At 34.9% G+C, this 14,146-nt stretch overlaps 1 protein-coding gene across 3 annotated transcripts in view; it reads right to left on the reverse strand.

The window, feature by feature from the left end:
• Nucleotides 1-6,426: 6,426 nt before the first annotated feature.
• Nucleotides 6,427-14,146, reverse strand: part of LOC128244738 (ankyrin and armadillo repeat-containing protein-like) — a 29,027-nt gene continuing 21,307 nt past the window's right edge. For all 3 annotated transcript variants that reach the window (XM_052962788.1, XM_052962790.1, XM_052962789.1), the window contains 6 exons: nucleotides 13,879-14,123; nucleotides 12,342-12,498; nucleotides 11,218-11,365; nucleotides 10,606-10,722; nucleotides 8,638-8,805; nucleotides 6,427-7,737 (listed from right to left, as the gene is read on the reverse strand). In XM_052962788.1, the coding sequence (XP_052818748.1) occupies nucleotides 7,569-7,737; nucleotides 8,638-8,805; nucleotides 10,606-10,722; nucleotides 11,218-11,365; nucleotides 12,342-12,498; nucleotides 13,879-14,123 (1,004 nt within the window). In that variant the 3' untranslated portion in view covers nucleotides 6,427-7,568. The remainder of the gene's footprint in view (nucleotides 7,738-8,637; nucleotides 8,806-10,605; nucleotides 10,723-11,217; nucleotides 11,366-12,341; nucleotides 12,499-13,878; nucleotides 14,124-14,146) is intronic.

The raw sequence follows: 14,146 nt of genomic DNA on the forward strand, positions 1-14,146 counted from the left end.
TAAACATCTCGTAGTCAACTATTTATCAACTATAAAATTTAAGCAAAATTTACACGGCACCTTGCTGTTGGATCGATTTGTATGAAAGTGACAGGATAAATGAATATGCATTTCTTACGCGTAAAACACTAATGATGTCGCGCAATATTAAGTTCTTAACTCTAAACTCGTGCATATATTTCAATAAAAAATCCATAACTTAATACGTACAGCCTTTTATGTAAGTGTTTGCATGTGAGTAAAGTGATACGTAGGTTGGGGTCCGGGTTTTAACTCCGGCCAGCCGCTTTCGTCTGATCGCACAACTGCATACATTTGAAGAGGTCCGGGTTCCAGTTCCGGCCCGCCGCTATCTTTAATCGACGGCCGCTCAGCAGTTTGCCACCAAAGTACCAACTTCCACTAACATTCAACATATATTAAGTTTATACACCATTTTCAAAGAGTAAGGTTGGTTATCTTTTGATAGCTGATGTAATTTTCATAAAATTTGGGCTCATGCAGTCTCATTAAAATCATAATGACGTTCACTTCATTTTATTAAGTTATATCAATCGGAACACCTCGGCCAGTATTCAACAGGAATTAAAGCTTGTCGGAGATGGCCGAGTTGTTACGATTGGGGTTATATATACGATCTGAGAACATGACATTAGAGGTCACCTCATATAGCGTATGTTTGATAACATTGGATGTTCAGAATATTGGACTATGCAGAGTATACCTAACTTAAATTATTTTAAGAATAACGTGAAATCTGCATTGTATGATCAATATCTGCAAAATTTGCACAGCAATGTTTATGATTCTCCCAATGCACCAGTCAATTGTAACCACGCCCCCAGGTCCGGGAAATAGCGGGGACTTTGACTTTCGGTCAAGCCAAGCATGGGTAAAATTCCCACCCTGCGGGAACGAACTGCTGGTAAAATCCCCGCCAAATGCCCCCGCACCCCAGGGACGAGTGTAAGGCCGATTCTCCCCGCTATTTTTTGCGCGAAGACAAAAGCACCGCATTCACCCGGCACTGCGGGGCCACCAGAAACACATTCAGAAACACTTAAAGATACATCTTTTTCTTAAGTGCATTATACTATATATGTGCATTGAATTAAGTTATATGCTATAAATATATTTCTTGTAAGACATTAACAATTTCAAAAAGTTTGTTCAAGCTCAAACATTACAAATGAAAATGTAAATCCAAAATTGAAATTTGAGCCCCGGCAGTCCCGTATGTATTGCATGTATATAATACATGTAACTGTTTTTTTATTGTATTATTCCTAAAAAAAATCATGATATATATATATATAGTTTGAAATGATAGAAAGTATTTTAAATTAGTTATTAGTTATATATACATGTTAATTTCCTTTTATCAATTAGAATGTAGATTAAGTTATCTGAGCAAGACCTTCTTTATTGAATAATGCCCGCAATTGCAGGAAAAACAGGAATTTAACTTTTGAATGTTTCCTAGCTACCAGGATAAACAAGGAATTTTGTTTTGTTCCTGAATTTTTGACAATTTATCTTAATTCCTGATTTTCAGGATAGTTTGAATGTAAAATTCCTGGTGTTGACTGATAAATTCCTTGTTACCTTATTTGCTAAAAGAAAGGTCCTGGAGTGTCTTGGAATTGTCCTGCTGCAGCCAATTGTATAAAAGTTGGTTAGATTTAACCGCTGGTTAAAGTTGTCCAGCGGTTAACTTTAACCAAGTTGGCCAAATTATCCAAACCATTTATCCGTTTGTATAAAGGCTGAAAATGCGGCGGCTAAGTTAACCAACTTGGACAACTTTAACCTAACAGAAACTTCATTAAAATACCCACAATGCACTGATAAACATGGATCCGGCCAGTGCGTGTTTACCGCTTTTTTCTGTTAATATCGATGACATTTTCGGCATATACATTGTATACCACGACATTACAACAATGTCGTTGAATTTTAATGAAAAAAATACCGGTCAAATCCATTACCGCGTACCAATTATTTTAATATACACCAATATATAGGGATTATGGTGTACCTTTAAAAATGAAAATGACAAATGAAAATCTAATATATCATGGTACAGTAGTACCAATTTAATAAAATCGCACTTACCTGTTTCAAGTGCATATTTCCTCTTTATAGAATTCTGTGCATCGGCAGATTTAATGGCACACTTCATTAAATCTGCCCAGCATATTAAAATGGTAAATATTCAACCAAATAGTAATACCTGAAAAAACTGTCAACAATGTATACGCCCCTTCTGTCAAAAATAGTTTGATAAATATTACACATGCAACATCTCAACGGATAAGCTCATTCCGGAAACAGGGGTGTTTAACTTTTACTGTGCACTTGTTGATATTGCAGCAAATAAAAATGCATGAGCATGCAAACATCATGCATATATTCTTCTTCAATATACCGTAACAAGTTTTAAGTGAATACCAGCTGCCAATAAATTGTATTTGCTAACCCGAAATAAAAAGTGTCACTTTCATTAAAATGCATGGCTTCGTCCATATAAGTGTGTGTTTTTTGTAGAAGATACCATCTAAGGAATGTATATAGTCAGTTTCAACTTTGTCCTTGAAAAAATCAAATGAGTTTTGTATGGGGCCATTCCTTTTGATACTAATTTAATATATTTATCTTGTTTTTTATATGTTGACATTATATGTTATTCAAAGTTGACATTGAAACGTTTAGTTTTATATGTTATTCAAATTAGTATTATTATTCAACTTTAAACTCAGTTATATTATAGGTGACTTTTGGTATCAGTATCAATACAGAGAAATTATTAGTTTACAATTTAACCCTCTCAGCATAATACAATGTATTATTAATAACTTACTCTCTATAAACCATTGCGTGATTCCATTTCCACTTACCAGGACCACAAAATAAACAGACATAAAATATAATTTCTTGTATTTATTTTCATAAAACTATGTAAATAAATTCAAAGTCAGTGTGTAACAACATACACATGTACCAACCATTCATCATTTATACAAAATGTTCTTTACTACCTCCCCCCCCCCTTCGAAGAAGAGGGGTATATTGCTTGGCACATGTCGGTCGGTCAAGTGATACCTCAACAATTCCTGGACGTATGGTCATCAAACTTGACATGAAGGTTGGGCCTGACCAGTAGATGACCCCTATTGACTTTGGGGGTCATCTGGCCAAGGTCAAGGTCACAGTAACCTTTTACACATAAAAGTTAACAAATCTTCTCCCAGTGATGTCTCAACAACGCCTGAACCTATGATCATCAAATTACATGGGAAGTTGGGCCTGACCAGGAGATAATCCTAATTGATTTTAGGAGTCATTGGGTCAAAGATCAAGTTCACAGTGACTTTGAATGCGAAAATGTTTCAAATGATAATTCGACAATGCCTGCACCCATGGCCCTCAAACTTGACTTGGAGTTGTGTCTGACCTGTAGATGACCCCTTATGATTTTAGGGGTCATCGGGTTAAAGGTCAAGGTTACAGTGACCTTGAACGAAAAAAGCTTTTCTGTGTGATAACTTGTCAATGCCTGCACCCATGGTCCTTAAATTTGACATTTAGATTTTTGGTGACCAGCTGATGACTCCTATGGATTTTGAGGTCATAGAGTCAAAGGTCATGGTCAAAACACACTCTATCCTCAAACTTTGAATGGTCATAATCTTAAAACTGCCTCAACGGCATCCAATGGTCCTTATCTCTGGGTAACTAAAAGATCCTGGTATGCCTGGAATACCAGGATACATGCTCCAGGAATCATGATATTCTCAGAAAATTCCCAGGATTTTAGAAAGACCAGGGTAAATTTCTGCACGGGTTCCCATAGTGTCCTTCGAGTTTTGCTTAAGGACAGTAGAACGGAGAAAACAGTGAGACACTTGGGAGTCAAGATCAATTTCCTTTGCTCTTAAGTTTTGATAAACCCACTTTCTTTAACACCCATAAACAGGGGACAACTTTCCTTGGTCTTACCAAAACCGGATTTCCCAGAAATAGCGACGAAGCCGAGCACCAGGCGAGGGAGCCACAATACCATTTTGTTTCAAATCGTCTTTAATATGACGCAGAAGAATACTGAAATACTCGTCCAGAAGTGGGCGCTCTACAAATGAGCTTTTTATACATTTAATTCTTCAATATACTTGAACAAATACTGATGACAATACGCAATTATTTTCATTAAGCACAAAAGAGTTCCAGCAAATAATACATTTTTACTTAATTTTGTTTAACTGAGGTGGGAGAAAAAGCATCTACCATAGCCACTCATGTAAGATAGGTTCGTCCCGACCCTACGCTCGGGTCGGAATGAACCTATCTTACACTCTCGGCCATGGAAAATACTTGTTATCTTTATCTGGAGACAAAACAAAAACGCAGAATTTGGTAACAAAATATGTTTTAATATATAATTATGTCATGATGTGGATTGTCCTATTCAAAACTGCAGACAGACAGTCGGACATTCACATAGCAAGATTTTAAAAGCACGTGCACAATATCAAAATATGCTGAATGTATATATGTATGGATGTATGAATCACAAGCAGGGAAAGTATAAAAAGTATGTAGGAGATTAATATTTTTCAATTCAATTATTACATTAACATCGTCAACTTGTTTCTGTCTTTATATTAGAATCTATCTACAATACAAAAATAACATATCTACAAGCATAGAATATAAATCTAAAATTCTTTTTTCCTATTTATGTAAATCAAGTGTTAATTTTTTTTCTTCAAATGTTGAAATGAATAACATGTCCAACAGAACACAATATACCCAAACATCAAATGTTGTATAACAACTCCATAACCGCAGCTTCATAGGGTAAACAATTCTTACATAATCTATGAACAAGGCAGTAATGTATAACAACTTAGGGCTATTCCATTTAAACATATAACCCCTGGGGGGAAGGCACTTTTAAAATATACCACCCCTCTACATAAGCAAATTTACCCTTTCAGGGTCCAAATTAGCAAAAAAAGGCACCCACCCATATACTATTTAAATAATTGCCTTCCCCCCTGGGGTTTATATGTTTCACTGACATAGCTCTTAATAATATACCGCAGCTTCATAAGGTGAAACAATTCTTACATAACGAATACAATGAACAAGGGATTAATAAAGTAAACAGATACTGTAAAGAAACAAATAACAAACCTGATGATACAAAAGACATATCATTGCATATATGAACAGAATAGAAGCACAAATATTCAAAAACTGTGACACACATATACATATAGCATAAAACACATAACACAGACTTGTTATGCCCAAAACACACATAATTCAGGACAATATTTTTTTTAGTTCCCCCCCCCCCCCAATTTTATTTTTAGTTTTTCTATTGGCGAATAGTGTTTAAGAAACTATGATGATATCAATCACATATTTTATAATTATGTATTACATATAAATAATCTTTATATGTGGCATGTTCACACATCTTAGGTCAATAATTTATGATAAGTATTTCTGTATTTCAGTTAAAAAAATAAAAATACTTAATGTTATGAATAACTGTATTCAAAATGTCATTCATATAATTAAAACTTAACAGATATTCTTTGTTGAAATTGTAATAAATCAGAACTTGGGATTAATGCTGGACAAAAGTTACGGCCCTCAGGAGTCAAAACAGCCATAATCATTACTGTTGCATCGATGTTACTTTAAAAGTATTTCCTGGATGCTGGGCCATACTAGGTTATTACACACTAACATTAAGTCGAGATATCAACTGCAGGTATCATTTCCATGTTCTTAGTCCACTTATTCATTTAAATATCTGCCCTCTGTTTTTAATTTGAGCATATGTTTCTGCGGTATATTTCAAGTACGTTAAAGCTATATTCTGGTGTTAACAATTGTTGATCTACTCTGTTGTGTATTGCAAAGTGTACATCAAGTGTGCTTTAATCTGAATAAACATCAATCAATCAATCAATCAATCAATCAATCAATCAATCATAAATCAATAATCAATTGGGTAATGAAATTTGGAATTGTATGAATATTGTTATGCATATATATATTTAGTTTTATTGCAGCATGGTATGAAAAAGGAATTAAAAGCAGGTCATAAACAAACTGTTTCAATGTTCCTTCAGAGACAACCAAGTGCTTAATATGTTTCTATTAACCTAAAACAATATAATTAATGATAAATTTCTTGTACTTTACATTTGATTACAGAATCAGTGATAAATAAGAAAGAATGTTACTAAATAAAGCAAAAAACAACAACAACACATTATGAAAAGTTAAACTCCATATAGAATTGAAATATTGGTACTATATAAACTGTATGCATTAAAATACCAAATAAATCTAAAAATAGATAATTTCAACTTAAACAAAACACAGAACCCCCCCCCCCCCCCCCCCCATTAATCTTAACTTATTGTAGTTGTTGAATTTGGCTTAATTTTGGTGTTTTTGTAATAATATAACTATACACTTATTATTTTTTTTCATTTTATTTTTAAAATGAAGTTGGCACTGCATTTAAAAGAGACAAAACTGATAACAATGATGAAAAATAATTTCACCTTATGTTTTCAGGTAGCAATAATTTTGACAACTACGGATTGATTAAAATAGGTAACAATCGGTTTTAAAAGTATGCAATAACAACAAATAAAACAAAAAATAAGAACTATTTGGCTAAATGACAATGTGATGGCATCAGCAGTAAAATCTCTCACAGAAATACAAAGAAATATAATGGTAAATCAATATCACAGTAAATATCAACAATCTTATACATTTCAATTAAGGCATATATGTAAATGAACTTAAATGACTAACAGTACAATGTATATACAATATCTGCAGAAATAAAAATAAATAATATGTCAGTCAAACACTGAAGAAACAGATGTCTGTGAAGGTTTAACGCATTATTGCAAAGCAACTTACTATAATGATGTTAAGGTGAAATTTAGCTTTAAAAAATAAACATGATTTTTACCCTATGGCTATATTGCTTCAATATTGAAAATGAAAGTGTGATGGAAATCCATTTGCTAGAATGTTTTTTAAGTTTGGTTTTTAAAAATCTGAATTTTGATTTCTTAGAACTGAACTAACAAATTTATCCCATAATAAATTAGCACAAACAAATAACAAAAGCGCTGAAAGATAAACCAAAAGATTAAAAATGTGTGGCTTTCAATATTATATCAGGTTTTTATGTCACATAAAGTTTGGGGCTCTATCATTATTCAGCAGTTCAGTCATAAATCTGATGTCAGGGTAGTCACACAGGACACTACCATTAACTTCAACAGTTTAGAACAAGACCCTAAAAAAGTCAATGATTTTACTTTTGCAATAGTATTTTATAATCCAGAACACAGTTACAATGATCCGTTACAATCCGTCCTTTCCGCTGTTCCAAGAAACTCCCACCCATCTGCACATCATGATGCTTCTACATCTGCTTTTGTATTTCCCTCCACTTGCATGATAACTTTTAGGCCTTGGCTGACCCAATACATTCCTGATCCCTCCATACATTATGGTATTTACACCTCTGCTGTTCCAGTTCTCTCCCCCTGCATGGTGATGTCAATGGCGGGCACCTGTAGTTCCCCTTGTATGAGGGAGTGTCGACTTGCCTGGCTGGCTCGACGCCCCTCTCCATCCACTACTGACATCTGGCTGCCACTGTGGGTCTGTGAATGCTGGGACATCCTGGGAGAAATGAAATTAGAATCAGTAATTTAATTAATAGATTTTTTGTACAAAAAACACAATGGGCGTTAATGTTACAGTTTGGCTTGATGCAGTGAATATTTGTCATTTTGTGCAAAATTATTTCAAAAATATTACATTGTGTTGAACAGCTAAATTGTTAAGCAGGAAAATGAAGGAATACATGCATCTAAGGGGTTATAGTGGTTGCACCTTATACTCAGGATGGAAGGGGTTATAGGGGGTGCACCTTATACTCAGGTGGAAGGGGTATCGGGATTGCACCTTATACTCAGGTGGAAGGGGTATCTGGGTTGCACCTTGTACTCAGGATGGAAGGGGTTATAGGGGTTGCATCTTTTCCAGTATGGAAGTGGTTATAGGGGTTGTATCTTATTCAGTATGGAAGGGGTTATAGGGGTGCATCTTATTTAGTATGGAAGGGATGATGGGGGTTGCACTTTATTCAGTATGGAAGTGGTTATAGGGGTTGTATCTTATTCAGTATGGAAGGGGTTATAGGGGTTGCACCTTATTCAGTAAGGAAGGGGTTATAGGGGTTGCACCTTATTCAGTAAGGAAGGGGTTATAGGGGTTGCATCTTATTCAGTATGGAAGGGGTTATAGGGGGTGCATCTTATTTAGTATGGAAATGGTGATGGGGGTTGCATGTTGTTAAGTATGGAAGGGGTAGTTAGGGTTGCATCTTATTTAGTATGGAAGGGATGATGGGGGTTGCACTTTATTCAGTATGGAAGGGGTTATAGGTGTTGCATCATATTTAGTATGGAAGGGGTGATGAGCTTGCAGTTTAATCAGGATGGAAGGGGTGATGAGTTTGCAGCTTAACCAGGATGGAAGGGGTGATGGGGTTTGCACCGTCATAGAGAGTTCAATTACCTGGAAGTTCTCTCGGTGAGTTGCTGCTCATCTAGGGCAAGGTTAGAGGAAGATGTTCTTAAATTGCTCGTTGATTTGGTGCTTGACTCGAGGATGCTGATTCCACTGACGGGAGTGGGTGGGGCCTCCTCAGGCTCGTCACCTGACACCAGGTTCGTACGACCATCCCTGAGGAAGACAATGTTTAACACTTTAGTTTGCTTCAAACTTATACATTTGAAAATCATTCACAGTTTTAACATAATATTTAACAACATAATTTAATCAAGCACTACGGCACGATGTTATAACTGACCAGTAAGGTAATAACTGCAATTTGTTGAGGTTTGCCTGTTGATCCATTGGATAATGCATCCATGTGCTATTATATATTTACAAACTATAACCCTATACGATTGTCAGTTGGAGAAATTGTATGAAACCCACTTGTATTGCTTCAAAGTTACCACTAATCGGAACACTTAAAATAACTGATTATAAAGTAAAACAATGCATAAACTGTTTAGCATCGTTATGATTGTAATTTTCTGATATGAAAATGTAAGAGTCTACTTTAAAAAATTTCTTAATTGATTGATAGTTAACTTTTTAGATGACCTGCAAAGTTGTCTTTTTAAAGTGACACTCTTATTCAAAATCAATACATACACATGTGTAACAAACATACATTTTGAGTGCTTACTCTATTACTACTTACTAAATAATGCATTTATGGAAGATTAATTACTGATAAAAAGATTGTAACCAAGTATATAATAGCTGAAAGATTTACTGTATTCTGCTATAGTTTCATGGTAGGTAGGAAAACAGTGTTTTATGATTAACATAGATTAAAAGTATTGAAAAATTGTGCAGACTATATGGTGACAGTTAAAGCAACTGTGCACCAGATGATCAATTTGTAAGAAAATTGGAAAATTGTCGAAAACTGACATAAACTTGGTATTAATGTGTACAATGCATTGAAACTTACTAACTGAAGAACCACCTAGTTTAAAATTTATTTAAGTTTAGCAGTTATTTCAATTTTTTCCATTAAAAAAGATTACTGGGTATGTCTACCTAGTAGAATTCATTCCTTCTGCATGATTGGCTAGTCGATGTTATCACGTGATATTACCAAGTTAGGCATATAGCTTAAACAGACCACTCCTTTAGAGTAAGCCCTCGTAGCACAGTGGATACAACACTGGACTGTAATTTTGGTGACACGGGTTCGAACCCGGTCTCCGACACAATTTTTTTTTACATTTTGGTACTTTTTTTACAAATATGATATCAAAGCGTAACACATTCTATTCAATAATTGTCCTGAGATTCGTTACAGAAAAAAACGTTTTTTGGTGCCAAACTGGTGTACAGTCCCTTTAATGTTTTAAGTAGCACACACTACTATTTTTCTATAATATTGTGTGTTTTTTAACCTATAAGGGAATGGTGGTGGAGCCCTTTGATACGGGATAAATAGCCTCGTTTTGGCGCAAGGGGAAAAAATACTTACACGATTCATATGATTTTCAACTAGTTTCTAACCTTTTTTATTCAACAATCCTATAGACATATTTATGAATGGCACTTTATAGCTACATTTGCTAGTTGTTGAGAAATCACTGCTCCACAAAAAGGGTAGTTGTTTTAGCTACTATGCTGCCTTTGGGTACATGGAATTTTGAGCAGGCTGAAAATGCTGCAAAACTCATGACGATTCATCTCAGAATGTCAGTTTGAGGCCAAGTAGTTATCAAAACCATGAAGGTAGTGTACATTACTTATGGTTGATCTTATTTAAAAAAAAAAATCGGCAGTGCTTTCTATCAATTTATGTTGAATGATATTTTTATTTTGTTCAAATACATTTGTTTTACTTGGTAAGAGAAAAATATACTTCATGAGCATATGAATGGGGCCAAATTCAGGCCAACCCCCCCCCCCCCCCCCCCCCCTACACACTGTAAATCATCAACTTACCTGATGGGTGGAAGGCCAATTCGCTGGTAGTGTTTCCATCCATCCATGAATTCTCGTGACACCTTGTTCTTTGCATAATGCTTCAATATCTTCATCAGCATCTGATCCATACGGCATCTGTGTAGAAAAAGACAGGTATTAAGTAATATGATCGTCCAAACCCAAGCTATATTCATCTGATTACAGTTGAAATTCGTCGGCTCGAACTCGCTTGGCTGGTATTCCTCATTGGCTCAAACTAGATGTAATGGACTGATTTCTTTATACTGAAGGTAAACTTTCCTGCTTGGCTCGAATTTTATGAGGCTTGATGTATTTCTTCTGGTCCCTGGGAGTTCATTAAAAAGTCTGTCAGTTTTATGTAAAAGGAAATCAGGCAAGCTCATCTGGTGTCATGAAATAGGAAATTCTGTATCCTAACATTAACTACAATGTACGTTCAGCATATCATTCGATGAATAATGATAGATTTACACTACAATTTCAATATACATGTATCATTACCATGCCAATGTTTAACAATTTGACGATTACCTCACAATTACCTGTCGAAACAAAATCCTTTTTTTTTGCCTCAACTTCTTCAATTAAATTATGCTTCCATACACCTACTTGTTAAGAAGCTGTCTAGCTGCAGAATGGTTGTGCGAGAGATACCCCAGGGCAATGGCGGCACAGCCCCGTACCTGCTCAGCGTTTGAGAGTAGCAGGTGTGTCAGGAAGTTTATAGCGTTGATGGCAATAATGGCAGACGGCACACCTGTAATATACATACATGGTTGTGTGAGACTGATTTCATAATATCCACATACAGTTTTTAAAACAAAAACATTTTTAATTGGGGAATATAAATCTGAAAGAATACGTTTTGTGGTTTAACTAAGGTTATCTCCCTTATTAAATATTTCTTATCTGTATGCAATAAGACAAAAATTGCAACTTTTTGCCTGTTTGCTTTACAGAGCTTGAATGTGATTCAAAGGCGGGCAGATACGGTCTTGCATTGAAAAATATGTCTCAAACCAAACATTAAGCAAAATAAGTGTAGCATAAGTATGCAGACTGGATGACATAAGTTTGATAGCATAAGTTTCATTTGAAAAACTGGTACATGTATGAGTTATGGCTGAATTTAAAGACACCAAGGAAACGATATACCTTGACTTGTTTAATTTTTCTTTAATAACAGACAGAAAAAAATTTGTTTGAGATTAAAAACAAAGTCTGCGGTGTGCGCAATGTTGGTGATGTAGTTTAAGCCCCTGCAAGACCCAGGATGTGGTTTAAGTTTTTGTTAAACTGAAATCCTGTAGGTTCTGCTGGGTCAATATTCACTAACATCTTATTTCTCACATAAAAGTCCTCATTTTAAGACATCTTAGTTTAAGATATATCAGTTTAAGATGTCTCAGTTTAAGACATGGACTTAGAAAAGCAATTTCTTTATTTTTACAGAAAGTCTTTAAATAAATATTTGACAATAAATGTGTTAATATCATTGAAACAAGACATTTGTAACAGATACATACATTCCTTCCTTTTGATAGCAATTTTTAAATTCCAAAATATGCAATTTTGAGTCATGAGTCTCAAAAATCAGACTTAAGACACTAGTGAACAGGCCCTGTTCTGACTATGAGTGAGTGTCCTGAAGCAGTTCCACTGACATCAATATACCCATATTACTATGAACACTGTATAACACGCATAAACCACAATATTAAATGATGACGTACCAGCTCTGGTGTGCGCGAGGCGGGCAATGCAGTCGGAGGCAAGAGCGAGGATCTGTTCAGATTGAGAGTCTTGTAGCAGATCGACAAGAAGCTTGATACCCGTGGCCGATGACAGGGCTTGCTCCTCGTCCGGGATGATGCGGGACAATATTACAACCTGGAGGTTATAACACAAGGATTTTTAGACGATACATTTAAGGTGATGTTTTTAACTGTGGAAAACAATGGGCCAATTGTTTTTAAAACTTGGTTTAAGTTAACAAAATTGTTAACAAAATTGTTTGTTAACTTTCAAATTGTCACTGCTCTGTAAGTTTCATTAACACGTTTGTGATCTGCAGAACCTCTTACACATATAAAGACAACTGTTTCAGCCATGCTGGTTTTATTTAAAGATATCAGCACGTCATATGAGAGTTCACCTTTAAAAGTTAACAATGATGTCATTAATGTTATTAAGTTTAACTAAGTCCTGAAAGATCTGCTCATTGTCATGTTTGAAAACAGTGTTGTTGTTTTTTCATTATAATTTCCAAATTCAAAATAAAAACTTAACATTTTATATTCAAATAATTTGTTTTAAAAAATGTATACAGATTTGATGAAATCAGTAAGGTCATCATTGATCTTTTAATGAATAAGGACTCTTTTATAGATCAATAAAGCTGGAACCTAAAAATCATGCCAAAAATATATATGAATAATTTATCTCTAATAATTCATGTGAGCCATCTGCCATTCATAATAATTGGCATCAACGCCATCGAGATTTATAATTTAGTTATAATAATATGACCCAGACAGTGGTATAATAAATCGGTAAAACAAGTAATCTCTGTCTTTTATTTGGCATGATCTAAAATCTCCTAAACATGGAACTTATCACACTCATTTTCAAAATATAAAAATTCACAGACAGTTTAAAACCTTCCAATAAAAACAACACACTTTCAAAATTTCAGAGAAAAAAGACCCTTCGCATCTTGAACTGCCCCAGTCTGAAACCCTGCCCAAAAGTTTTTTTTTATGCAATAGTTACATGACATGAATTTAAATCTTAATGTTAAAGAATAGGAAGAGTGAATGTAGCGAACAATCTCTTCTTTATCATTAAGATTTTAATTCAGGTCTTCTAACTGACTAAGAATACAACATCATTGCCTGGCACTTTGTCAATGCAAAATTCAACACAGGGATACCGGTAGTTAAACATATACGTGGCAGTAGGAGGACCTTCAAACACCCACGAAAGGTGAAATTCTTAATGATGAAGCCTAGTTTTTAATGATTGCCTGTCTGTAATTTCATTGGCTGTAAATGTAGGTTGTATTCTAAATGACAAAAATTAAGCTTTCATGAGGTTTACGACCTAAGAAATAGCATAAAAAGTAAACATACCATATGCTTATTTCATTAAAACAAACCTGATGAGAACCTATAAAATTAAATTCTTAAAGCCAAAGTTGTATTTGGATTCCTCTAGAATGCATGCATGACTGCTTACAACTGCAAATATTTTGTGTACTCTCTAGTTTACCTGGAAGGCAGCATTACATCGGTAGAACTCATCGGAGGACTGGAGGAACGGAACGAAGCAGTTGAATCTCACGCCCCCCTGCTCAGCAATCTCCTTCTGTTGGTTAATATTGTTGTACGCGAACGCTGCGAGGGCAGAACCAGCTAGGAGTCGAACCACATCGTCCTGCGCGTACATCATCTTGAGAATACGAACATAGCTGAAGTCAATTGTTCCATTAATTTCTTCAAGAATATCTTGGTTTCCTGAAATATAAAAAAATAATAAA

Source organism: Mya arenaria, chromosome 8 (assembly GCF_026914265.1).
Source record: "Mya arenaria isolate MELC-2E11 chromosome 8, ASM2691426v1".
Lineage (NCBI taxonomy): Eukaryota > Metazoa > Mollusca > Bivalvia > Myida > Myidae > Mya > Mya arenaria.